The sequence below is a fragment of the Colias eurytheme genome, chromosome 12 (assembly GCF_061535395.1).
Source record: "Colias eurytheme isolate Ceu_HAF_F1 chromosome 12, ilColEury1 Martin Lab GWU primary, whole genome shotgun sequence".
NCBI lineage: Eukaryota > Metazoa > Arthropoda > Insecta > Lepidoptera > Pieridae > Colias > Colias eurytheme.
In genome coordinates this window covers 2,271,112-2,297,262 of record NC_142991.1, presented here as the reverse complement: position 1 = coordinate 2,297,262, position 26,151 = coordinate 2,271,112, and the positions used below count along the sequence as shown (strand labels likewise).

The following is a 26,151-nucleotide window of genomic DNA, read 5'->3' as shown; positions in this document are numbered from 1 at the left end:
GAACGGGGAAAAGCACGCGCGCGCAATCGCGAGGGATTGTTTTGTCACGTTTTTTTATGCTCTTATTCTTTCGCGCGCGATTATTCGTGCGCCTTTGAGGAAAGAGGAAAGATTGTGCGTGTAAACGACAATCGCGCGCGATTGAACGAAGGAAAGCGTGGCGCGTTGGAGTGTGTGCGGAATGGACGCGCAATCTCGTTCTCTCTGTCATCGTTTAAATGGTCGCACTTTCCCGCGTGAAAGCCGAATCGCGCGCGAAAGAGCGTGCGTGTAAACCGGGCTATTGTCTTGGATAAAGACGCATTCAAGCAGTTGAAATTATGCATTTACTTCTAATTTAACTATTCGGCTAATTCGTAAGCTATTTATCTCACGTCACCCATCGTTGAAGCAAAGCCTTTAGCTTGCATTGTTTTGATAGACGTAACAAATTTATTCTCGTTTTCTTCTCCAAATGAAGTAGGTCCCATTGGTCCTTTCTTGACATTATTTTCTTAAAGCGCGTTGAGAATAAAATTTCAAGGTCGCGTCATGTCAATACCGTCACGTCATAGAGTAAGGTGACGATTTTGGTATCTTTGAATCTTGCCAAAGAAGTTTCACTTGTGACACGTGTGCTCGGCACACACGCTCTTTTTATTTTTATTCTTCATTTTATTGTTTTTATAGGTATTTGGTACTGGAGTCTTGCCGCGCGTACCAATGAGCTATCATTACAGCATTAATAGCTGCTTTTAGCGATTCTTCCGACCTCTTACAGCCACTGCCTTTCTCTTGTATTTATTAGGCATCTAAAACAAATATAAAGATAAATCAATTATTTGTACAAAACACTATTTTTATATTATATGTCACTATGGCCATCATATACCGACTAGAATTGGCCATCTGTCCTTATATTCCGGGAGAGATGGCCACATCAAAAACTAAAACAAATAATGACATAAAACAAATAATTTTGAGGTTATAACGTAGCACTGTTCGTATACTTTACAACAAATACAAATATACCCATTAATTTAAGAAACTAACACCACACTTGTGAAAAACAGTTGACATCTAAAAAATATTCAAGCTATTCGAATCAAAAAACAAAGGATTTACTTACCTTTTCTTTGTTTTTTGCATAATCTTTTGCCGTACCTTTGCCCTCTCACATGACACGCAGCAAACTAAGCGCTAAATAGTGACACCTAGTGAACGAATCCCTGAAATATTTCGATAGGCCATCTCTCCTGTATGGCCATCTACCCCGGAATTACCCTATCTTTATAGATAACTAAATGACTCTTTGGAAATCTCGCGCACACTTTCTACTTTGTTTTTATTAAATCACCCCAGTATCTAGGTGGTAAAACATAAAAAAATAAATCGATCAATCCAAAAAATAAGTAACTACCATTTACATACAAATATATAACTAACTAGCTGCGCTCCGCGGTTTCACCCACGTGGTTCGTTCGCTACTGTTGGTTTTAGTATGACTATAGTCTTCCTGGGTGAATGGGCTATCTAACACCGAAATAATTTTTCAAATCGGACCAGTAGTTCCTGAGATTAGCGCGTTCAAACAAACAAACTCTTCAGCTTTATAATATTAGTATAGATTATATAAAAGTTTACACATACGAAGAGAACTATTTAATTTATTCATATTTCACAATAAACTATCACATGTCTAAACTGTCTGACAGTATATCGCAATAAATGGGAAGATAATTAAAATATTCATTGCATTTCGTTTATTTCCAATCGGCCCAGAAATTTAAGCGATTTGTATGTAAATATCGATAATAGATCCGCTACTAGAGCGTCCGCTTTGAGGCTATAAAAATAGCGCATTTGTTGTTAATAAATATTGAGTGGACATTACAAATTTATTGCAATATTTTGGTACATATTTATCTCTAATTAGTTGTCTTTATCTGTCTCTACCGTCCATTAAAACCCAAAGAAAGAAATATGTTTATTACCAACAGTACCCTCCCTAAAATTGGAAATAACACTGTTCAATAATGACTAATGAAAATGTATGTTTGAAATTCATACGTAAGGATTGTGATTAAACCTTTTTCCAAATCTAATTTAAGCAGCTAGAAAAAGCAATAAATTTCACCCGTCCTCCTGCTCTTTCTTATATTTAATGCTGAAGTTAATATAAAAAAAAAATTATTTTTAAATTAAACACTAAATCCGCTACTTTAGCAGCCACTAGAGAATTTCAGGCCCGTGTTACTATCATCGCGTGGTTAGAGACAATTTACGAAGCTCACTTATCTCTTGTAGTTACACGTATTTTACTTAGTTTTATTACCGTCCAGATAACAGAGAGGATACTAGATATTAATAGGCTTTTATTGAATTTTAGTGTCGCTATCGTATTAAAAAAGAAGCGGAAATTCGGTTTTTGGTCATTACAATGCGTGTTAAAGAAAAGGATGTCGTTTTTCAATATTTACACTGATAAGTCCAATTTGAAAGTAAAGGTTCTTCGATTTATAATAAAAATAACAACATATCAATTAATTACGTTTCTAATTTTTCAATCGAAACAATATAACAAAAATCGTTCCAGCCATGGTCCAGGTTTTTACCTATCCATGGTACATATACATGGTACTTACATAAATATCAAAATGTATTAAAATAATATATGTACCGATTATAACTATAAATCAATAACCTAGCCTTATATATAGGGTATTATGTATTTCATCAGGCATACGTTTCGCATTTCTCAATCGTATAATAAATTAGTAATAAATATAATATGAAAGAGATAAATCACTAGTAACAATGCATCGACTATTTGTACAGCTAAATGCGTTATAAATTCCGTTCGTGGCTGTGACCTGAGATTGTCTGAAACCCAATAAATAACTAACTCGTGAATTGTTCGAATTGTTTCAATGAAAATGGATTTCCGCTATCGATTGATCAAATTTGAGGTATTGAGAAGAGATCGGGTATATTGAAGTATACTTGGATGTTGTAGAGCTGAATGAATTTGAATCAAACAGTTTGTGAAGCATACTGTATTTGAATGTTGCCACCATGTAATAATCTAAATAAATAAAATAAACCACATAAAGTGCGCAGATTTTTAAAATGTTAAATATCCAAATTAAAAGCTACATCTTTCTATTTTTTTCTTTGGTTATTTTGATTCACATTTTCCAAGACGCAGGAAAACTTTCGTACCAGCAAGACTATTACTACAAAAAAAAATTATCACTACAAAGTATAAAACAAAGTCGCTTTCTCTGTCCCTTATGCTTAGATCTTTAAAACTACGCAACGGATTTTGATGCGGTTTTTAAAAGATAGAGTGATTCAAGAGGAAGGTAAATAATTTATTAGGTTTTCGTTAAAGCGGGCGAAGCCGCGGGCGGAAAGCTAGTTCCCGATAAAATAAAACCGGCCAAGTGCGAGTCGGGCTCGCGCACAAAGGGTTCCGTAGCAGCAAATATAATAAATTACAGTTAAATCAACCTATCTCAAAAACTATAAGAGATACTTTGATCAAACCAAAAATCGTTGAAAGAGTTAATTAGCATGCATCACCTCTATTTTTTTTAGAATTTTATACCCCGTAGTTATAAAAATAGAGGGGGGGGGACATACTTTTTACGACTTTGAGAGCTGATATCTCAAAAACCGTTCACTTTAAGAAAAATGTTTTTTAGAAAACTTTATATCATTTTAAAAGACCTTTCCATTGATACCCCACACGGGTATGTACATCGAAAAAAAAAATTTCATCCCTCAGTTACATGTATGGGGGGCCCCACCCCCAATTCTTTTTTTTACTATTTAGTGTCATATTTTTGTAGCGGTTCATACAACACATATTCCCATCAAATTTCATCACTGTAGTACTTATAGTTTCCGAGTAAATCGGCTGTGACAGACGGACAGACGGACAGACGGACAGACGGACATGACGAAACTATAAGGGTTCCGTTTTTGCCATTTTGGCTACGGAACCCTAAAAAACTGATGCCAAAAACGTTCGTTCCACGGTTGTCGTTGTAATACTTTAATATTCCGATTGATGAAAATTTATTGCATTTCTAATTACGAGCTCAATAAAACGGTAACGAAGTACGGTAACAGTTAAATAACTGTTATTTATCATGGTATAAAGATAACTTTTAGTGAAATTTACTGCTTTATACATATTTATAACAATCTTGCGTTAAAGCCACGGATAAAACCTTGTTTAAAAGGTTTATGTGTCATAACTTAACCCAGTTTTTAACATATCTTTTCATCCAAAAATGTCAAGTGTTTTATATTCTTTGTACGCTATCATCGTATTATCATTTATCTCCCAAAGGACATCTTTTTATTGCCTATAAAGTTTTTTTTTTACAAACGTAAAGTAGACGACCTCAGCCATTACCATTACATGGCTTTTAGAAAAATAATATTATATGTGTACATATTCTGTGGCGTGGTATAATTTCATTATTCCTTTTCCCCGCCAAAATGTTATCTCTAGGTACCTACATTAGATGTTTTGTTACTTTTAAAAATGATGAAAATATGCACTACTAATTACTCACATTTGACACGTCTAGAACTATTTATTTAAAAATATAATTATTGATGTAGAACTCGCTTTAATATACAACAAATAAAAATTTAAAACGTTTCGTTAATTAAAAACCTAATAATCCTTGACCAGAGTCAAGCTAAGTTCAAGTACTTAAATAAAATATTTGAGCACGCGTGTTTATATGACAATAAGCCGGTTAAAGGTGAAGGTTGTGTGCAGAAATATAGTCTAGGCGCTCATCCTAGCTTGCAAAGAAGGTAAAAAATAACCGGGATAGAAATAAAATAAAAAATATAGCTGACATAATATAATATATCTTTACGAATATTATAAAGAGAAAGTTTTGTGTGTAAGTATGGAGAAAAGCTGTAAGTAAGTATTACCGAATTTACTCAAAAAGTACAGGTCGGATTTGTTGTCAATAATATAGGTTTTCAGCAGAATAAGCTATAGCTCAAGTCAAGTATGTTTCAAGTATTTGATTTGGCCCGGGGGATAGTCCGCGATGAAACCATCGCATTCTATAAAAATATATTAATGTAAATAGTGTAGAGAATATAAAGATTTTCCAATAAGCGTAAACGTATAGAAAAAGTACCATGTACTGTACGCTACCTGTCTATTGCTGGCTCAAAATAAACCTCAAATCCTGCTGCACTGATTTTCGCAAATAAAGAGAGAGAGAGATGGGCTACCACGATCTTATTTCTCTCTCACAGTGGAAGCCATTTTCTCCTACTTTATTAGTATAGTATTATATATTATTATCTGTGCTCTATAAAACTATAAGGTGGCTAACATCACGTACATGTTCCCAGGAAAAGAAAAATAAATCACTCTAACAAGCATTTCGTTGTAAGATCTTATCTATTCTGTTGATTTTCGTCACGGTGTAATATAGCTGTATAACGTGTGAGTATTTTATTATTAAAATGTATAATTATTAAGATGTTACCTACTGTAAAGTTTACAACTTTTCGGGATTACTGACTTATGTAGGCATTATCACTACATAGTATAAAACAAAGTAGCTTTCTCTGTCCCTTTGTCCCTTTGTATGCTTAAATCTTTAAAACTACCCAACGGATTTTGATGCGGTTTTTTTTATAGATAGAGTGATTCAAGAGGAAGGTTTTAGTATATAATTTATTAGGTTTTAGGCAAAGCGGGCGAAGCCGCGGGCGGTAAGCTAGTAAATTATAATATACTCTAATGCTAAATTGTGGAATTGAATTGAATAATTTGAACCATACTCGTTAACTTTTAGTATAATATTAAAGAGTATGTAGATAGATAGAATATTAAATTAGAAGTAATATATTGTATACTGCGAAAGCTACATACCTATAATTAAAAAAATAATAGATTTGATATTACCTTTCTTATAAAGTTCCTACTTCTCACTTCAAATATTCTAAACAAAGAACATTAGATACACTCAATGCACATGCATTGAGCAAATTATTACATCAGTTTACACACATATCTTAATTTTATACAATTAATTAGTGCATACGAATGAATCTACATAATACTTATTCATAAGCAAAATAATGGAAAACAAACACTTCAATATACTGTTAAATATAACGTCGCGTCGTTGAAACATAAATTACCTTTGAAATGATAATCATACAAGAATGACTAAATAAATAACATTTCATTTAAAAAAAATAATAATTTGTACTTATAATTTCGTTAAGTTTCATAGGTTCCTAAACATTAATCTCTGGCTTGTCTCTACGTAGTACTATTATATATATTCTGTGCTATTACGTCGTTTTCATACCTGTGACCGCTTAACGTACCTACTTCTATGTATTTTGATAAATCAATAGAACTTACAACATACTTAATTACTTACATAGCTTAGATTCTTATTATAACCCTTAACCAAAATTGGGAAAAGTGTTAAGTTGATTGGTTAATTTGATTGGTTGAAGAAAGCTTTTCCTTACTATCACTCGATAATAAGCAGTTATTTAATATAGTTAAGTATATAAAAACGTTTAACACAATATATTTAACTCAATTCAATCAGATAATTACACCAGACCACATAAGGCTCACCGCTCAACGCATTCGCCATATTGGGAAGGTCGCTCAATGACATCACCGCTAAAACAAGATATTGTTACGTAAATATTCCACTTTCTTGGTTTGTCATGTGGTAGCCGGTAGGTGTAACTTGTATTTATTTCTTGAATACCGGAACTTTATGGATTTACAAATTGTTAGAATAAAAGTTAGCAATTAAATTGTTTAATAAACTATCAAAAAGTATGTTTTTGAAGTAAAATTGTGAAGAAGTATGCTTTTTATGAAAGGCTCAGTATTGTTATAGACGTAAAGCTGATTGTTGGAATCTATGAATCTGGAATCTGTGGTAGGTATTGTAGATATTATATTTACAGAGTAGCTCGCTAAACAACACTCTACAAATTACGATATTATATCAATCAACATCAAATGCGACTGGCTATTTACAATATTTTCGCAAAGGCATTCAAACTAACTAACTAACTGCTTGAACGCTCTAATCTCAGGAACTACTGGTCCGATTTGAAAAATTCTTTCGGTGTCAGATAGCCTATTTACCGAGGAAGGCTATAGGCTATATATCATCAAACTAATACAACAGGAGCGGAGCACTGCGGATAAAACCGCGGGGCACAGCTAGTTTCTTATAACGGGGATAAAAACTTATTTCACAAGGAAAAACTTCACACAACGGAACACAGAAGGCATCTACAAAATATTCAGAAATCACGAAACTATCTAAACGGATCGTTAACTCCCGAATTCCGCTGTTAACGATCAACTACGTAACCCGTCTAAATATATAACACGTTAAATCTCGTAAATACGCCATAAAATACACAAGAATAAGCCAATTATCTTCTTTGTGGTATAACAATGTAAAAACTATTGTAATGATATTCATAATTTTATGATTGAAATCGATTTTTTTAGTGTATGGTGCTAAATTTAAATTATCTGTAAGATCAAAATAAACACCACTTCTAAGTGATTTTTCATGTCATCCTCTCAATTACATAAAATACATGATCGTCATAACATATTTTATATTCAGGCAAAAAACAACTACATTGATATAGATAGGCTTTTCTTTTATGTAGTTAATTACATAATTAAATCAACAATTTTGAATTCACCGCGCGCGCCGCTACAAATCATAATCATAATATTTCAAGTTCAATTTAACTTTTATAAAAACATTTTCACATTATAATGTTTTTGTTTATTTTACAAGTATCTAAAGAGAACGACATATTTGGTTACAATACAGTATTGTTGTGTGTGAAACGTCCTATTTTTATGCCTTTGCACTGATTTCAATAAAAACATACTTTCTTATATGTTAACATTTCACAGTGATTAACGCAGGTATTTGAACGTTCTTTTTTTCTTTATTATTAGGTTATATTTACCTCCAAGGATATGGAAGCTAAAACATTTATTCAACCTGATAAGCGCAAAAGATTAATTTTCAATCTTCTTCTTCATTTTCATCAGCCCTTCGATGTCCACTGCTGGACGTAGGCCTCTCCTAATGCACGCCACTGAGCCCGGTCGTTGGCTCTTTGCCGCCAGTTGTGGCCAGTTACCTTGCGGACGTCGTCACTCCACCGTGTAGCAGCATCTATTTTCAACTTATTAACTTAAAATTATCAATAAATCGAACTGCACTATCAATATATTACTAAAATAACATAAATATAGGGGGTACTGTTACATGATTCATAAAATGGACGACGAATAATTGTTTTCAAATGTACAGGAATTATAATAAACTAACAATTGTGTCGAGGAAGTAGGCGTTACTAGTACTGGATTGGAGCCAAAAATAATAACTAATTATTTTGCTGAATAATTTCCTTTAAATTACTGCCACGTTCTCTGGATGTGTCTGTGAAGTCCGTTAATTTATGAAAATTATAATTAATATTATAAATAGATCGAGAAACTGTCTTTAGTGGTTAAATCTAATATTATATTAACAACCTTATGGCAATGGCATAAAATAAACTCAAATATAATTTGAAAAAAGGTAATAAAACATTAAAAAACAAAAACGATACACGTGAAATTTGTAATGAAGAAAAATAAACATAATGCGCAGTTAGAAGTACTAAAATTCTAAAGATAAATTTTATTTGTTGGTTCATATATATCTATTGCTATTAAACACCCACATTTTTAAAAACGACGCCAGTTAGAAATTTTTGAAGAATAGAAAAAAAAGCCAAGACACGGTCGAATTTTTGCTATTCTTCAAAAATGTATCCTTTGTAAAGCATTTGAATATTAAAACTAAAAATTAAAGACTGCACAAATAACAATTGTAATATATATTGTAAACGTATATGAACTAGAAAGATGACAAAGGATCTATAAAGGCATGTATAATGGGCGTTGCAACCTTGGCATACTTCGTACGACTATTATGGCATCATTGTCAAGTTGTTCATATTATTCACTTATGAATACACGATAGTAAGAACCTCTTCCTAGTGTTTTGATTCATAAATTATGTATAACATTATCTCAATCTGTTTATGTTGCTATGTGGATACTCACAAAAAAGATTTTTAAGCTATTGCATAGCTATCGCGGGCCTTGAGCGCGGGGACCGAATCTAGAAATTCCGTAACGAAAAAACCTCACGCTCCCCACTCCGACGGGCACGGAGGTGTGGCTTGAAGGCATGCTATGCAATAGCTTTACCGCTGCAGTCCCCGTCACAGTGCCACACGTCTTTTTTTATACATATCGTAAATAGAAGTTTGTTGTTGGTTGTATACTTAACTAACACGTATCGATGCTTTCTAAATAAATTACCTAATATTTGTGTAAAATTAAACACCATAAAATACTTACTATGTTTCGATCATTGATATAGAAAAAACCCTTTCATATATATACGCTATTATACTCTTTATAACAATGGTTTCGATAGTCAAATCGATCAGTGCACAAAAAATTTCATTGATTTTTTTACAATTTCTTTGCCCTAAGTCAGCTTTCTGTTTCTAAAGCTGAACGAATGGCATCTAGTATCTACTATCTAGATTCTAGCCCATCTAGGTACCTATTCATGGTCAAAACGTGAAATAAGAACGTCACCAATATGAAATATGAATCACCTTAACAATCATCCTACAATAATAGACAATACACATATTGTTCTACAATAATAGACAATATGACAGAGTTTATTACCAATAACAATACAAATAAACAATTTCGCAATCAATCAATCACTCTAGAAGCGTAGTTAACATGTAGGATTTATATCAAACACTGACTTGTTCAGTGAAACCGTTCCGCGTGACTCAATTCCTAATTTCCTACTAATGAATTTGCATACGTTTCTCATCAAAAAAAATACATGAGAAAGTCTATACAATTACAAGTAGGTAAGGTAAAACAGCTTTTTACGATGCGTCTGTAAAGACAATCAATGCAGGTAAAACCGCGGGGCACAGCTAGTAAATTATATAAGAGAACCAAGACTTAGCTTTGGCGGAAAGCTTCTTGTTATGTTCTATATCGACATGCATACGAAAACACATAGCCTTTAATGATTTTTATGTTCACCTACGTCATATTGCAATTAAAAAAAACTAATATATACCATGACTAAGTACTTAGCGATTCCAAAATCCAAAAACACTTAACCTCGCACCTACAAGTAGCCCACACGTAGAAGTAGGTGTGAATTCGATAGGGCTTCGAGGCCGATACAGTCAATATTTAAACGTTTAAAACTATAAATTGAATTTTATGTATAGTAGTGTATGATTTGAATTGGCGAATATCTATCACACAATGTCTAAACACAGTATTACAATATTAAAATCATAAGCCGAAAAATTATATTGAGGTTTTTATTTAAATTTATCCGGTAACCTATAATAGGAAGTAGGAATTTCTACATATTTTATAGGTTCAGCATTCAAAATAACTACCTTTATTTGATAGAATTGTGTCTACTAAGGGTGACTTTTTAATATAGGTACCATTGAGGAATACAATATAAACCTATCTTTATAAATTAAATTGTAATTTCTTCTCACTATATTATGTTTAATAAACAACAATATCAAATCGTAAGCTATTTATAACATTACTAGCGGTCCGCCCCGGCTTCGCCCGTGGTACATGTTTACGTTTTCTCTACATAAGAACCATCCTCGTACTTCAAGGAATACATATAATAAAAAAATAATTATCGAAATCGGTTCAGCCATTTGTACGGTTTACGTATTACATCGAATGTGGACTGTATTTAGGTCGCGTTATAAGCTGCTAGTAATGCTATGATATTATGGGACAACTGGGAACACTTTAATTATCGCTAATAATTATATATAATTAACGCGGATTCGAGCGGATAGATTAGCACTCGGGCGCTGCTATGGAAGAACTGCGCTTTCCGGCCGGCTCGGCCGTCGCACGATAATAATGCTGAGGCAGCTTGACCTCATTTACGTATTGCTCAATAATTGTCATTAATGTAATGTAACTATGGATAATAAGTAATTTAAAATAAAATGTTTGTTCGCTGCTCGAACATGCTCCCGAGGCCCACAGAAGATATATATAAAATTTTATAAGTTTGGTAATGTTTGTAATGCATAATGATTATAGTTCCACCACTGATTCACTTATAGCAGAGCGTTTGCTAGTTATTGGAGACGTCGACCTATCGCTCCTTTTAAATCGCGCACTTGCCCATCGTCTGAGCCTGTTTTGTTCGCATGATACTTCACTACACTCTCCCCGCTCGGGTAAGGGAGACGCACGAACACTAGTAACACTTTTTTGGTGCACACACACACTAGAATCGACACACTCTTGGGGTATTGTCCGAGACTGAATAGTTTGTTGCGCTGCTGGGAAGCTCTGCTGTTGGGCTGCTGGGACGCTCTGCTGTTGGGCTGCTGGGACGCTCTGCTGTGGAGTCGCTCGACTCCTTCGCCACCACACGAAGAAAAAGATGCTTGCTAATATTGCTAGTGTTAGTGTTCCATATGACACTGCGTATTGGTGTAGGTCGTGTTTTGAAATACCTAAGGTATCCGTATTCTCGACAGCGTTTTTCATTATTTTTATTTTCTCCCCAAGAGTTTTTAATGATGCGTTGATATCTTCGTCGTCGGAGTAGTTTTCGATAGGCAGAGCAGAGTTAATCAGATTGTGAATGGGATTTAATTTGGTTTCTAATATGTTGGGTTTCAGATATAGCTTGTTTTCAAGTTGCTTAAATGAGTACAGTGTGATATCTTGTCCCTTTATTATGCATTGTTTGTTTAGTGATATAAGCCCGGCCTTGCTGACTTGGCGCGACTGAATGTCATTGTCACATAGAATGCGTATGTGTGCCGTATCGCATTGAAAATATAAATATGTAGTTAGATCGTGTAATTGTATCCAACTACTTTTACAGCTGTTTATAATGTAATTACATTTATTATTTATTAATTCGCAAAAACGTTCATTATTGCTAAAGCTTATTATGGGACCGTGCAATTGGCAAAAATAAATATCATTCTGGTTTTGGCATGCTTGTAGTTCGGCTAATGTTAATGTAATGTAGGCATCTCTCTTTATGTTTATAGAAATATATTCTGCTATTGGTTTTATACTTATCATGTTGCTGTTAACTTGCTTGGGTATGGGTATCAATCTATATAGTTGGAAATTGTCCCGGCTAATCAATGGTATGAGTATTTCAAATATAAAGAAGTTTTCGGTAATTCTAGCTTTTACCTTTATTAATTTATAGATTTTATACAGGTCTGTATGTATGTTCTCTATGGGTAATGTGACGTCCTTGGGAATTTGGCTGGATATAATTTGCAGCTCGTCGCGCAATTGCTTTGGTGACAATAAGTGTACATTTATCTGGCCGTGGTAAATATCAGTGGTAGTGTCCAATAGAGTATCTTGAATTCTCCGTAAATTCTGAATCAAATTGTTGCACGCTATTGCTGATAAGGTCACTTCCTGAATGGTCTCAATTTCTGATTGGATTACATTTGTTTTATTGTTTAGGATATTTAAATGCCTGTTAAAGATTTTGTTGTCCAAAGTTGGGTTATATGGTTGGCGTTATTTTGAATGAGCTCGATTTCCTGTTCATATTTCTCAGCAAAGCTTTGATCAAGTACTCCGAATAATGAATTAGCCACTGAGCCGACCGCATTGAAAAGACCGCGCCGGGTTCTTGCCCGCGCGTCGAAATGCTGATTCAGTAACAGCTGGTTGTAGTATTGCAGTTCATTGTAATCGTGACGTATTTGTAACAAGATAGTCTGGCAGTGATTCGATTCATTCATATTAGCGCAGGTTTTTTCTAAGTAATCCGATAAAAGATCTGCCGCTGTGTTCCCTTGCCAATATGGAGACATGTCAAAATATGCGATTAGCTTCCATTTGTCCCTAGCTAGTTGCATTTCGCCCATCGAGTCAAAGTATATGGATAGATTGCTTTCAAGCTGTTTTAACTTATATTCCGCTGTAGAGTACGATAAAATGCTCATACAAAATATTAATGATAATACGACGCTTACAAGTTTTGAAGGAATATTTTGTCTGATTCGACTTTTCTTTCTTTCGCTTTTCAATTCGCTGCTGTTGTTTTGAATGATTCGACTTTCCTTTCTTTCGCTTTTCAATTCGCTGCTGTTGTTTTGAATGGATATATTATTATTTTGCTGATGATTGCTTTTTTCTTCGAGTGGTAATAATGATAATTTTACTACTGGCCGCTTTAAGATTCCATTTTTTGTTTTTAATGTAACGACTCTTACTAACCCGTCGCTTCCTGGATGGGTTTCTACTACTCGGCCCACTGGCCATTTCCCGGCTGGCATAATATCATCGTAAATAGTCACTAAATCCCCTATTTTAAGGTTTCTTTGAGGTTCTAACCATTTGCTTCGAACCGTCAACTGGCTGAGATATTCATTTTTCCAACGTTTCCAAATATCATTAAAAGTTTTATTTACTAAGTACCATCTAGTCCTGGCATCATGTGCTGTTTCTATTAGAGTATTCTCCGCTCGCTGATTTAAAAAATGTGAAGGTGTTAAGAAATCTAAGTCTTCTACGTCTTCCGTAATTGAACATAAAGGCCTTGAGTTAAGGCATCCCTCTATTTGGGCAAGGATTGTGCTGTATTCTTCAAAGGTTAAGGCTTGTTCTCCCACTACTCTTTTTATATGCTGTTTTAGGCTTCTTATCGATCTTTCCCAAATTCCTCCTGCGCTAGGCCACGATGGACAATTCCAGTGCCATTCTATCTCCATTTCAGTGATTTCTTTGTAAAAACTATCGCTAAAATTGCTTATTAATTCATTATATTCTTGTTGTATAATTTTATTTGCTCCGACAAAGTTCGTGCCATTATCTGAATATATATGCTTTGGGGTTCCGCGTCGTGCTGCCATGCGTCGCAGAGCCGCTATGAAAGTTGTGCTGCTGAGGTCGGAAACTATCTCTATATGTACCGCTTTCGTAACCATGCATATGAATAACGCTATGTAACCTTTCGTGGTTTTAACTCCTCGACCTTTATTAATCTTGACGTTGACGAATCCTGTAAAATCGACTCCTGTATGATAAAATGGAGGAGCTGGATTAACACGATAGCTAGGCATATCTCCCATTAGTTGATGTAATTTCGTAGGCTCTCGCTTTTTACATGTGATACAGGTACGAAGTTGCTTTTTTGTTGCTCGATATCCCTTAACTATCCAGTATTTTTGCCTTAAAATTGATATAGTAGTTTTTGCTCCACCGTGAAAAGAAAGTTCGTGTGCTTCGTTTATCAGTAGTTCCGTTAAACGTCCGCTATATGGAATAATTATTGGATATTTCATATCTTCGCTGATGTTTGCATTCTTTAAACGACCTCCAACTCTTAAAATACCATTTTCATCTAAAAATGGATTTAAGCTTAATAATGCACTATTCGATCGTAAGTTATTTTCCTTTTTTAATTGCTCTAAATCAGCTGAGAATTCAGTCGATTGAACATATTTAATAATTGCCGTTTTAGCTTTTCTCACGTCTTGTAATGTGAGATACGTCGGCCTGTGTTTTAATGACGGTGTAATCGCTCGTAATATCCATGCTAATACTCGTACTATTTTTATCAATGAACTATATTTGTTTAATAAATTATCTATTATGCTTGATGTGTATGTTTTTTGAATGATATTTACTTGTTTTCTTATTTCTAAATTTGTCATATAATTAGTGTGCTGCTGCTTATTTTTAAAATCTGAACTCAATAACCATTCTGGACCTTGCCACCATAATAAGTTTTCTTTTAATTGTAATGCTGTTTGACCTCGACTCGCTGCGTCAGCTGGATTTTCTTTCGTTTTTACATAGCGCCATGATTGAGGTTGCATTGTTTCGTGAATTTTCTTTACTCGATTTGCTACAAAGGGCTTCCAACGGTCGGGATTTCCGTTAATCCAACCAAGGGCTACCATTGAATCGCTCCATCCATAAATTTCAACTTTCGTGCTGCTGATGCTATTTTTTATTTTATTCATTAATTTTGCTAATAACTCCATGGCACATAATTCTAATCTAGGTAAAGATACTTCTTTTTTATTCGGTACTAATCTGGATTTTGCTGCTATTATTATAGTTGAGATTGCGCTATTTTTTGCGACTCTGGCATATATGACGCATGCATAGGCTTTTATTGAGGCATCGCAGAACCCATGTAATTCAATTATGCTATTCTCATTACATTTATACCATCTGGGAATTTTAATACATTTTAACGTATTTAGCTCCTTTTTTATTTTTATCCATTTTCTTTTTATATCTTGGGAGACTGGATCACGCCATTCAAGATCTGCTTGTAACCATACTTTTTGAAATAAAATCTTAATTTTTGTTGTAAGCGGCGTCAACCATCCTAATGGGTCAAATAGCTTAGACATTTCCGATAATAATTTTCTTTTCGTTAACTTTGCTGAGTTTTCATATAATACGCTATCATAGTCGAATACAAATACGTCACTAATAGGGTCCCATCGTAGGCCTAAGGTTTTCGGCGTGTTTTCCGTTTTAAACATAAATGTTGATTGCTCGTCTCGTTCTTTGCTGATTATGTTTTCAATGAGGCTCTTATCATTTGCAATCCATTTTCTCAATAAGAACCCTGCTCCGCTAAGTACATGATTCACCTCCGCTATTTTTTGCTGACCTTCGCTAATTGTGTGTGCTCCCGAAATGTAGTCATCCATATAAAACTCTTCTTTAATGCTTTTTGCTGCTTTTGGGAAATTATTTTGCTCATCTTGTGCTAGCTGATTCAACGTCATAATTGCTAAGAAAGGTGCTGCTTTGGTTCCGTAAGTGATAGTTGTTAATTGATACGCTTTTATAGGCTGGTCTGGGCTTGATCTCCACCATATTTGTTGAAGTTTTTGGTCTTCTTCTTTTACTAATATTTGTCGATACATTTTTTCAATATCAGATGTATAGGCGTAACGATATAGTCTCCAATTGATAATGATACTTTGTAAATCCTTTTGCATATTGGGTCCCTTGTGCATAACGTCGTTTAAGCTGTAGCCTGTCGTGGTTTTTGCTGATCCGTTAAATACGACTCGTAGTTTAGTGGTGCTGGATGCTGCTCGCTGTACCCCATGATGTGGTAAAAAACATTGTACGCTTGAATTTAATGCTGCTAGTTTCATGTGTCCCAGTTGTATATATTCGCTCATAAATTGCTTGTATTGCTCCGATAATTCATGCTGCTTATTAAGTTTATTTTCTAAATTCTTAAATTGTGCTAACGCTAGTTTTTCAGACGATCCCAATTTTTCTAACGCTTGATCCTCCATAGGTATGCTTACTTCATAACGTCCGTTTTTTAATCGCTTTGTCGTTGCTAAGTAATAATCTAAACACTGCTTATCTTTCGCTGACATATCATTTTGCTCCTGTATATCCTCTATTTTCCAAAAATCTTGAATTGCTTGTAAATGATTCAAAATAACGTTGCAGTGGAAGGTATTTATGCTGCCTCCACATAATAACCAACCCAATTGCGTCTGCTGTGCTAGTGGTTGTGAGATTTCGCGGCCTCGAATGATCCCATCTAACATAATGTACGAATAAATATCTGCTCCAAATAAAATATCTATTGCTCGGCTTTTGTTAAATTCTGGATCCGCTAAGTTTAAGTGCGCTATACATTTCGACCAGCCGGGTTTTTCAAACGATCTATTAGGTAGATTTTTTATAAGATTAGTCATAATGAATGTATCGACGTTGAATGTAAAATTGTTATATATAGATTGGCAATTAATCTTGAGTTTTCCACGACAGTTGTTTTCTTGGCCCCCTACACCAAGGACGATCCCTTTGCTTTGTTGACGTTTTAAGCCCAGTTGCTGTGCTGCTCGTTCGGTTATGATACTAATTTGAGACCCTTGGTCGATCAGTGCTCGCATTATGTGCTGTTTGCCATCTTCAGCTGTTACCTTTACCAATGCGGTGGCTAAAAGTACTTCAGAGTCATCTTGCTGAGACATATTCGATTGATTTTTGGGGCTGTAATAGACCTGTCTTTGGGTATTGCTACTCATCAATTTTTTATTTCTAAAATTTTCGCTAGCTTGCTGCTTAAAACATTCGTGTAATAACGTGTGATGTGCGCCAGCACACACATGACACCGCTTATTCGAAGTACATTGACTTCCATTGTGATCAAAAATGCAATTAATGCAAAACCGTAGTTGCTTAACCGTTTGTAGTTTATTCATAAATGATAATTTAATAAATTGTGGACAATTAGTGAGCGCGTGTTCGAAATTGCATAAGGGGCATTTTTTCGCTGAGGTGTGCATTGACGTCAGTGACCTCTTTACTTGATTATTAATATTAATTCTATTTGAATTAATATGTATAGGTTGTCTGTTCGTTGCTAATAATTGGTTTGATGATCTATGATATCTTTGTTCTGCTGCTGAATTTTGGTTTCTTCGTGATGATTCAAGCGATGTAAATTTGTTTTCAAGAAAATCCAAAAATTCTTGTAGTATAGGGAGCTCTCGAGAGTTTTTTAATGATTCTATGTATTCAGAATAAGTTTCGCTGTCTAATTTTTGCGATAATAAATGTACCAATAGCGGATCCCAAGTAGTTATATCTACGCCTAGGTTTTTTATAGCGTGCAAGCTTTCTAATGTGACGTCATGTAATTTCTTGATTGCTAGATATGATTGCTGCTGTATATTAGGTAAATTGAGAAATATGTTAACGTGCGATGTAAAAATTAGCTTTTTGTTATTAAATCGATGATTAAGGATGTTCCAACAAACTAAATAATTATCGGAGCTGATAGGCAAATGCTGTATAAGGCGCTCGGCTTCCCCGCTTACTTTAGCTTTTAAAAATTGCATTTTTTGCGCGTTCGATATTGATGTATTTTTATGTATAGCTTCATTAAAAAGGTCCTTGAATGATACCCACTGATGATAATTGCCAGAAAATGTCGGTATATCCATCTGCGGAGTTGATTTATCTCTATGACTTGTTGCACACATTTTCGAATTTATAGCTCTCTTTGTATTGATATATATTTTTTCATGCTTAGTAAAATTAATTTCGTACGCTTTATCTTCCTCTCCAAGTTCACCAACTATCTCCCAATGTAGATTTTCCACCGCTGTCCATCGATTGTGGAGAATACGAAGGGAGTCTTCATATTCCCACTTCTCCTCCAAATTGTTCACATCAATATTGCTTACTGCTCTGATAAATGCTTTAAAATTGACTTCCTGCTTTCGAGATAAATCATCTAATTTGCTGTTGGTCCCCCGTGATTGCAATGTTGTAGACCTAGGCGTCGCTTGCGATTCTAAACCGGATCCTCCCGCTTTCGGCTCTAGATGGGCTTGCTTTTGTAATAAAAAATTATCATATGCTTCACTGATCGCTTCCTTTGCTCGAATATAAATGTCGTGAATGTTAATAAATTCTTCCCGCGTAAAATATTGATGCTGTGTCGATTCATATTTTAAAAGCTTTTCATGATTTTTCTGGCATTCATCCCATAAAGATTCTAATATATCTAAACGCTGTCTGCAATATTCGATACTCTTACGCTCTGCACTATCTTTTTTAAAATTCGCTAATAACCTCTTTATTTTCTCTTTGATCTCTAGTTGGACCGTATATAAAGCTTCCATTGTAATATAAAATAATCAAACGGTAGAAATAAAAGATAAAATGGAAAATTCTTACTTGGCTGTCTCAGATACGGTCGACGTGGCTACGTCCCCGGATACCTTAGGTTGCTTGCTGTTGCTGGCTGACGTGGTGGTTGACGCGTGGCGGCACGTGCTGGTGACGTAGGCGGCTGGCTTACGTCTTGCTGGTTGCTGGTTGTTGATTCCTTGTTGCTAATTGCTGATGGCTATTTGCTGCTTGCTGATTGCTATATGCTAATTTCTGGTCACTGATCGTCTGATGCTAATTGATAGTTGCTGATTGCTAGATGCTGACTGCTGAATGCTCGATGCCAATTGCTGGTCGCTTAATGCTGGATGCTAGATACTTGATGCTAAATGCTAGTTGCTGGTCGCTTATTGTTGCTTGCTATATGCTAGATGCTGGAGGCTAGATGCCAAGTGCTAGATGCTAATTGCTGGTTGCTAGATGCTAGTTGCTAGATGCTGGATGCTAGATGCTAATTGCTGGTTGCTAGATGCTAGTTGCTAGATGCTGGATGCTAGATGCTAATTGCTGGTTGCTAGATGCTAGTTGCTAGATGCCTTTTGCAGTTCACGCTACTTGCTACTTGCTATATGCTGGTCGCTGATAAATAATTTCTAGTTGCTGCTTGCTATATGCTGGTCGCTGAATGATAATTTCTGATTGCTACTTGCTATATGCTGGTCGCTGATAGATAATTGCTGATTCTGCTAATTCTGCTGTTCTGTTAATTTCTATTCCGCTCGAATGCTGCTGCTAGATATTCTGATAGGGGGTTTTGCTGCTGGCTGGCTGTACTTTGCTCGGGGCGATGCACGTGGCGACACGTGGAGCTGACGCAAGCTCTTTTATGGCTTGTAAATGCCGGATTTTGTATCTCGTTAAAATGCTAATTTTGGCTGCTGTTGAATGATATGCTGCTTGCTTGTAGTTATAAGATAATACGCTGAATAAATATCACGGGGGAAGAAGGGACACGTGGATTTCCGGTTCCACGTCACACTTTACACTCGCGACGCGGCACACTTTTTTTACGGTAATCCGGCTCGAAAATGTACGGTTTACGTATTACATCGAATGTGGACTGTATTTAGGTCGCGTTATAAGCTGCTAGTAATGCTATGATATTATGGGACAACTGGGAACACTTTAATTATCGCTAATAATTATATATAATTAACGCGGATTCGAGCGGATAGATTAGCACTCGGGCGCTGCTATGGAAGAACTGCGCTTTCCGGCCGGCTCGGCCGTCGCACGATAATAATGCTGAGGCAGCTTGACCTCATTTACGTATTGCTCAATAATTGTCATTAATGTAATGTAACTATGGATAATAAGTAATTTAAAATAAAATGTTTGTTCGCTGCTCGAATGAATCGCAAAATGTGTTGGTAAGCGCATAACTCGAGAACGGCTGAACCGATTTCGATAATTCTTTTTTTATTATATTCCTTGAAGTACGAGGATGGTTCTTATGTAGAGAAAACGTAAACATGTACCACGGGCGAAGCCGGGGCGGACCGCTAGTTTTAGATAAATATAACTTTAATTCAACGGCCAATGACAAGTTCCACCAGTAAACCACACATAAAAACACTTTTTATTATATCCAATCTGCAATTTGGAATATTGAGGATATAACTTCGAAAAAATAAAGTTCATCATGGCCCCTGGACCAAATATCTACATACAATTTTAAATGAATATTGAAATACCTACATAACAAAAAAAAAATACATAAACTAAACACAGTATTTACGCATAGCTCATACATTACAATCTCAAGAGATAGTTTATATCATTACACCGTGGGATTGACATCAAACTGTATATTATGTATAATTTTTATGCGTCTAGGTGACGGCTGTAGTCCGTACATAACAGAGGGTAAAGTCTATTTTGATTAATATAGGATTTCAATAAATATTACATAGTTGTTCTATATAAAATTTAGTTGTAAGTAAATACTTGCAAGTGAATAATTTGTAAGTAAATTTAACTCTATTTAGAGTTAAATTTTTTCCGCACTGACATTTTTTCATAATAAGTAGATGTAGGAAAAAAACGACACAACTTTAAAAAAGAAGGTCCCATACTGAATCATCACGCAGTAGAAAGAAAAAAAACCTATTAGGTACTATTGGACATTTCAACCAGAACGATACAATGAAAGTTTTACCTCTTTAAAATTCAAATACATTCGTAAACAGTATTTTTATGTCATTTATTTGTTGTTCTAGAACATCGTAGAAACTTTCTAGGCTATTCCAGGCACGATACAATACTTGACACGTGACCCATCATTGCATATAACGCCTCGTTCACACTTTGATAAAGACGTATAATTTTATAGCGGGGTAATAGTAGGTTCTGATGAAGCTTATCATTATGCGCCATGTCTCTACATAGCTTGTATATTTTACACATTTTGTATAGGTAGTTAAAAGCAATTTTCGCAGTTGCGAATTTTATTTTCGCAATGCATATTAGATTTGCATTATGTTTGTAATAAAATCTCCAAAATTGCTTCTCTATATTTAAATTAACTGGATTGGATAATATCTATTCATATTTGAACTAGGCAGACCTTTTTATTTAATTAATTTATATCTGACTAGGTTCAGTCAAAGAAAAACCCGCATAGTTCCCTTTCCCGTGGGATTTTCGGGATTGCGTCATTTTCCCGGGATAAAAAGTAGCCTATGTCCTTTCTCGGGTATCAAAATATCTCCATACAAAATTTTATGAAAATTGGATCAGTAGTTTAGACGTGATTGAGTAACAGACAGACAGAGTTACTTTCGCATTTAAAATATTACTAGCGGCCCGCCCCGGCTTCGCCCGTGGTACATGTTTACGTTTTCTCTCCATAAGAACCATCCTCGTACTTCAAGGAATATAAAAAAAAAAAAATTATCGAAATCGGTTCAGCCGTTCTCGAGTTATGCGCTTACCAACACATTTTGCGATTCGTTTTTATATATAAGAATAGTATGGATTATCTGTTATTTCAACTTAAAGTATTCACATGTTCTTTTCTTTTTTCACACGCACTTTGTAAAATTAACACATTGAAATTGTGTTATTCATAGAAACCTATCATTACTGAATTGAAGCTGTTACCATAAGAGTCAACTCCAAAAAGCTCTACAAAAATATTTTTTTTTAATATACATATTTATGAAATCACGGTCAGGGAAGGTTCTAGAACACACTCCCAAAGCCATGTTTCCTTACATATAAGTGTGTCACACGTAGGTTAGTGGGGAACACGATCGTCCTTTGTGAAGCTTTCTCTTGCCTTAAGCGTAAATTTATATAATCTGTGCCATTATTTTAATAAGTATCGGGATACATGGCACTGCAAATTCCCGCGTAGAATATTATCTATATATTTTAGTTTGTAACGGATTATTTTGCAGTCTTATGAATCGAAAATGCTAAGATTACTTACCTATGAAAAGCTTCGTTTTCAAAGTTTCATAAGCTGTGTGTATAGTCTGATTGGTTGTAGATTTGTGCTTTGGTGAAGCCACTTTGCAACTATCTACATAGTTGTAAAATGAATTAAGACTAAAGCCATCTTATCAAAATAATACTATGTATACAGCATTATACAACACACTTATATACAACTATATTTTAACAAAAAATCAGCTCTCAATTCTATTGATTTTTTTTTCATTTAGGTAGCTATATTTTCTTAATTTACAATCATAATATTCGCTCTTCGCAAGCCCATGCAACAAATTAAGGTACAAACAATCTAGTATAAAATCGATACATTCCCAAAGCAAACATAGTATTTACATATCGATACAAAGTAAATACCGTTATGTAGTTAGTACAATAATAACAGTTTGTGGGCGTAGAACAATTAATAAGTCCGCGAATCGGTTTCAATAACACTATTGTATCGTGTGTGAAACTAGAAATCTAGACGATTTTCCTGCTTTAATTAAATCAGTGAGAAGTTGTTTGAACTATCTGTGGATGTTATATTTATGTTAGTTATTTGTAGTTGGATTTTATGTTTTCAATAGAAATATAGAAGTATGATTCGTTTTGAACTACTATTAATGAAATACGTGTCAATATTTTGCATTGATCAAAATTTGTGATAAGATAGGAAACAAAAATTTAAATATAATATGTGCTATTATTTATGCCATATTTACACAAAGTGAGGGAATATGATTTATGAATATGGAGTTATACATAATATATTACTTCTGTTCGATTCACATTTTTCGGCAATAGCTTAATTATTATCTCTCTTCTTACTTTTTAGTGTATTCAACGATGGATAGTATAAGGTATAATACATTATTAGGTATTTCTTTTTTATCGATTTCAACTCACAATAAGTCACAAACATTTAGGGTTAAGACTTTTTTGATAGCAGATAGCTGCAGATGGTAGCAAATAACCTTTTCTGAAATACTGCTGCTCTTATACAAAATGTTCTACAATATACACAAATCTAATACCACAGCGGTTTATTTCATTAAGCGCTCCCCCATTCACTGCAACCTTCAACACCGTTTCGCTTATCTCGATCTAGCTCCGTTGCTATCTGGACCGTGACCATGCAAATTAATGGGACCCTAAATACGTGGTCCTAATCTCATTTTAATGTATAACTGTGGGTTAATTGTGCTGTTTTTGTGAGATAGAATTTGAGGAAAGTTATTCTTAGAACTAGGTACTATCCTGTTATGGTTTATTCAATATTTCTTTGATTAGTATTACCTCGTGTATTATTGTCCTAGTCGTGTTTTAGAATAAATAGCTAAATTAAGTACTTTCTGCAAAATGGATACCTAATGTTTAGCTTATGACAATAAAGGCAATTTTACTTATAATTTGTTGAGACTAGATTTTCCATAAAGATATCGTAATTAAATAGTAGACTCAGTTCATTATAATTAGTTATTAAATAAAGGATATTACATAATTTTTGGTAGTAATTACTAATTACTCTATGATAAAAAATACCACCCACTCGCTTAGATCATTACTTAATGATCTAAGCCCACTCGGCATAATGTGACATTGACAAGTGACAACTCAAGATACTCAGCTGTCACACGTCACGTCAGAATGCCTACCGCACGGCTGTCGTGTACAATTATGGCAGGAAAATATAAACCGCTTTATTATCTGCGAATGGCCGTGATTATCGCTTTCAATATACAATAAATACGATGTTTATTTGATTGGAATGTTTATTATGCTGTTGATGTGTTAAAATTGGGATTTTGTGTGAAATGTAATTCTTTACAATCGACTTAATAAGACCTTAGTAGAGAATGTTTTGAAAGAAATTTAGTATGTTTCAGATACATTGGGGGTGAGGGCCAAATAAAACAAAGTAAATCATCTAAATATTTTGCATCTTTTTATTAACTACATCTATAATAATAAAAATTTGAAATACAATATTCAACTTTGAAGTTCTAAAATATATTCATGATTATTATTAGACAATATATCTAATTATTTTGAGTGCAACAACAATCTTCGCACTTCTTGAAACCCCCTTTTCCATCTTTACAAATACAAATACAGGAAGCTCCACATGTCTTAATGCAGATACAATTTTTACCATCTTCCTTTTCACAAGAGATAATATTTCCTTTCGCATCTTCACAAATTAAAACACATGATTTACCTTCAGTTTTAATGCATACACATCCTTTCTTGTCACATTTAAGTTCAGTTTTTGTACTACATTCAGTTGTACAGCAACAATTATCACATTTCTTGAAACCCCCTTTTCCATCTTTACAAACACAAATGCAAGAAGCTCCTCTTGTTTCAATGCAGACACATTTGTTATCTTCATTTTTATCACAAGCAACTATGTTACCTTTCGCATCTTCACAAATCAAAACGCAAGATTTTCCTTTAGTATCTATGCATACACATCCCTTCTTGTCGCATTTGGCTTCAGCTTCTGTACTACATTCAGTAGTGCAGCAACAATCGTCACATTTCTTGAAACCTTTTTTTCCATATTTACAAATACAAATGCAAGAAGCTCCCTTTGTTTCAATGCAGATACATTTGTTATCTTCATTTTTATCACAAGCAACTATGTTACCTTTCGCATCTTCACAAATCAAAACGCAAGATTTTCCTTTAGTATCTATGCATACACATCCCTTCTTGTCGCATTTGGCTTCAGCTTTTGTACTAGATTCAGTAGTACAACAACAATCATCACATTTCTTAAAACCACCTTTTCCATCTTTACAAACACAAATACAAGATTTACCATCAGTTGGCAAACAAACACAGTTCCCACCTTCATTTGTATCACAACAAATTATATTATTCTCATCATCTTCACAGACTAAAAGCTTGTCTTTTCCATCTGTTTTGAAGCATACGCAGCCTTGCTTATCACATTGCATCTTGGTATCATCAGTACAGGCACAATCATCACATTTGGTTATACCCTCATCAGTCTTGCACACGCAAATACAGGTTGTTCCACCAGTTTCTACAGCAATACATTTAGATCCAGAACCATCGCATTCATCAGCACATCTAATGATTTTATTGTTATCATCAAGACATAGATAAACAGTGTCCTTTCCATCTGTAGGAATACAAATGCAACCGAATTTATCGCATTTCATATTGCAAAGATTCTTCTTTATTGTCACTTTGCAGCAAGGCATTTTGTCTTTTCGGTCTATTTACTTTTTAAATATTCAGATCGCTTATTTCTGAAAAAGGAAAAAACATGGTAATAAACAAAGATGAAATTCTGAATATAGTTTAAGTAACATACAGTTTTGTGTAAAATATAGAAGTTTACCTCTAAGTATATAGCTTTAATGGTCTAAATTTAAAAACCCAGTCCTTCAAAACGAATGCCAAAGACAACCAAATTAAAATACAAAAATAGTACACACAAAAACAATACTAGATAACAGATTACTCACCACGCTGCCAGTGTGAACGAATGATAATGGCCGATAAGCCGTCACATTTATACCATATTAACTAACAACGTGTGCAAACCGCTCCACTCGGTGCTGTGCCGTGCGCAAGCCGTGCGACAAAATGACGTCATTTTCTTTATTATGAGGAAATTTGTGGAACTTTCTGGAAACCCAGTTTTGTGTGATTATTTGTTAAGGATCGATGTTACTATTTTACTTCTTTTTTCTTTTTATTTTGAGCTAAGTATATGAAAAATGCCTCAAAAATATATAAAAAATCTTACGCAATACTCAAAGAGCCCTAAGATTTAACTTTAAATTCCATTAATTATACCTAAATATAAAACAAAG

At 34.4% G+C, this 26,151-nt stretch overlaps 2 protein-coding genes across 3 annotated transcripts in view; one reads left to right on the top strand and one right to left on the bottom strand.

The window, feature by feature from the left end:
- The window catches only part of LOC149903829 (uncharacterized), an 84,612-nt gene that overhangs the window by 5,318 nt on the left and 53,143 nt on the right, over positions 1-26,151 (top strand). The gene's annotated exons all lie outside the window — the stretch shown is intronic.
- LOC149903830 (uncharacterized) lies at positions 24,233-25,791 on the bottom strand. Its single transcript, XM_090108233.1, has 2 exons — positions 25,674-25,791; positions 24,233-25,581 (listed from the first exon to the last, which is right to left on the bottom strand). The coding sequence occupies exon 2, from the start codon at positions 25,531-25,533 to the stop codon at positions 24,340-24,342; it is 1,194 nt and encodes a 397-aa protein (XP_089964359.1). The 5' UTR covers positions 25,534-25,581; positions 25,674-25,791; the 3' UTR covers positions 24,233-24,339.

What these genes read in the sequence shown, in the direction of transcription:
- LOC149903830 (XM_090108233.1), bottom strand. Translation starts at nt 25,533, where the DNA reads ATGCCTTGCTGCAAAGTGACAATAAAGAAGAATCTTTGCAATATGAAA.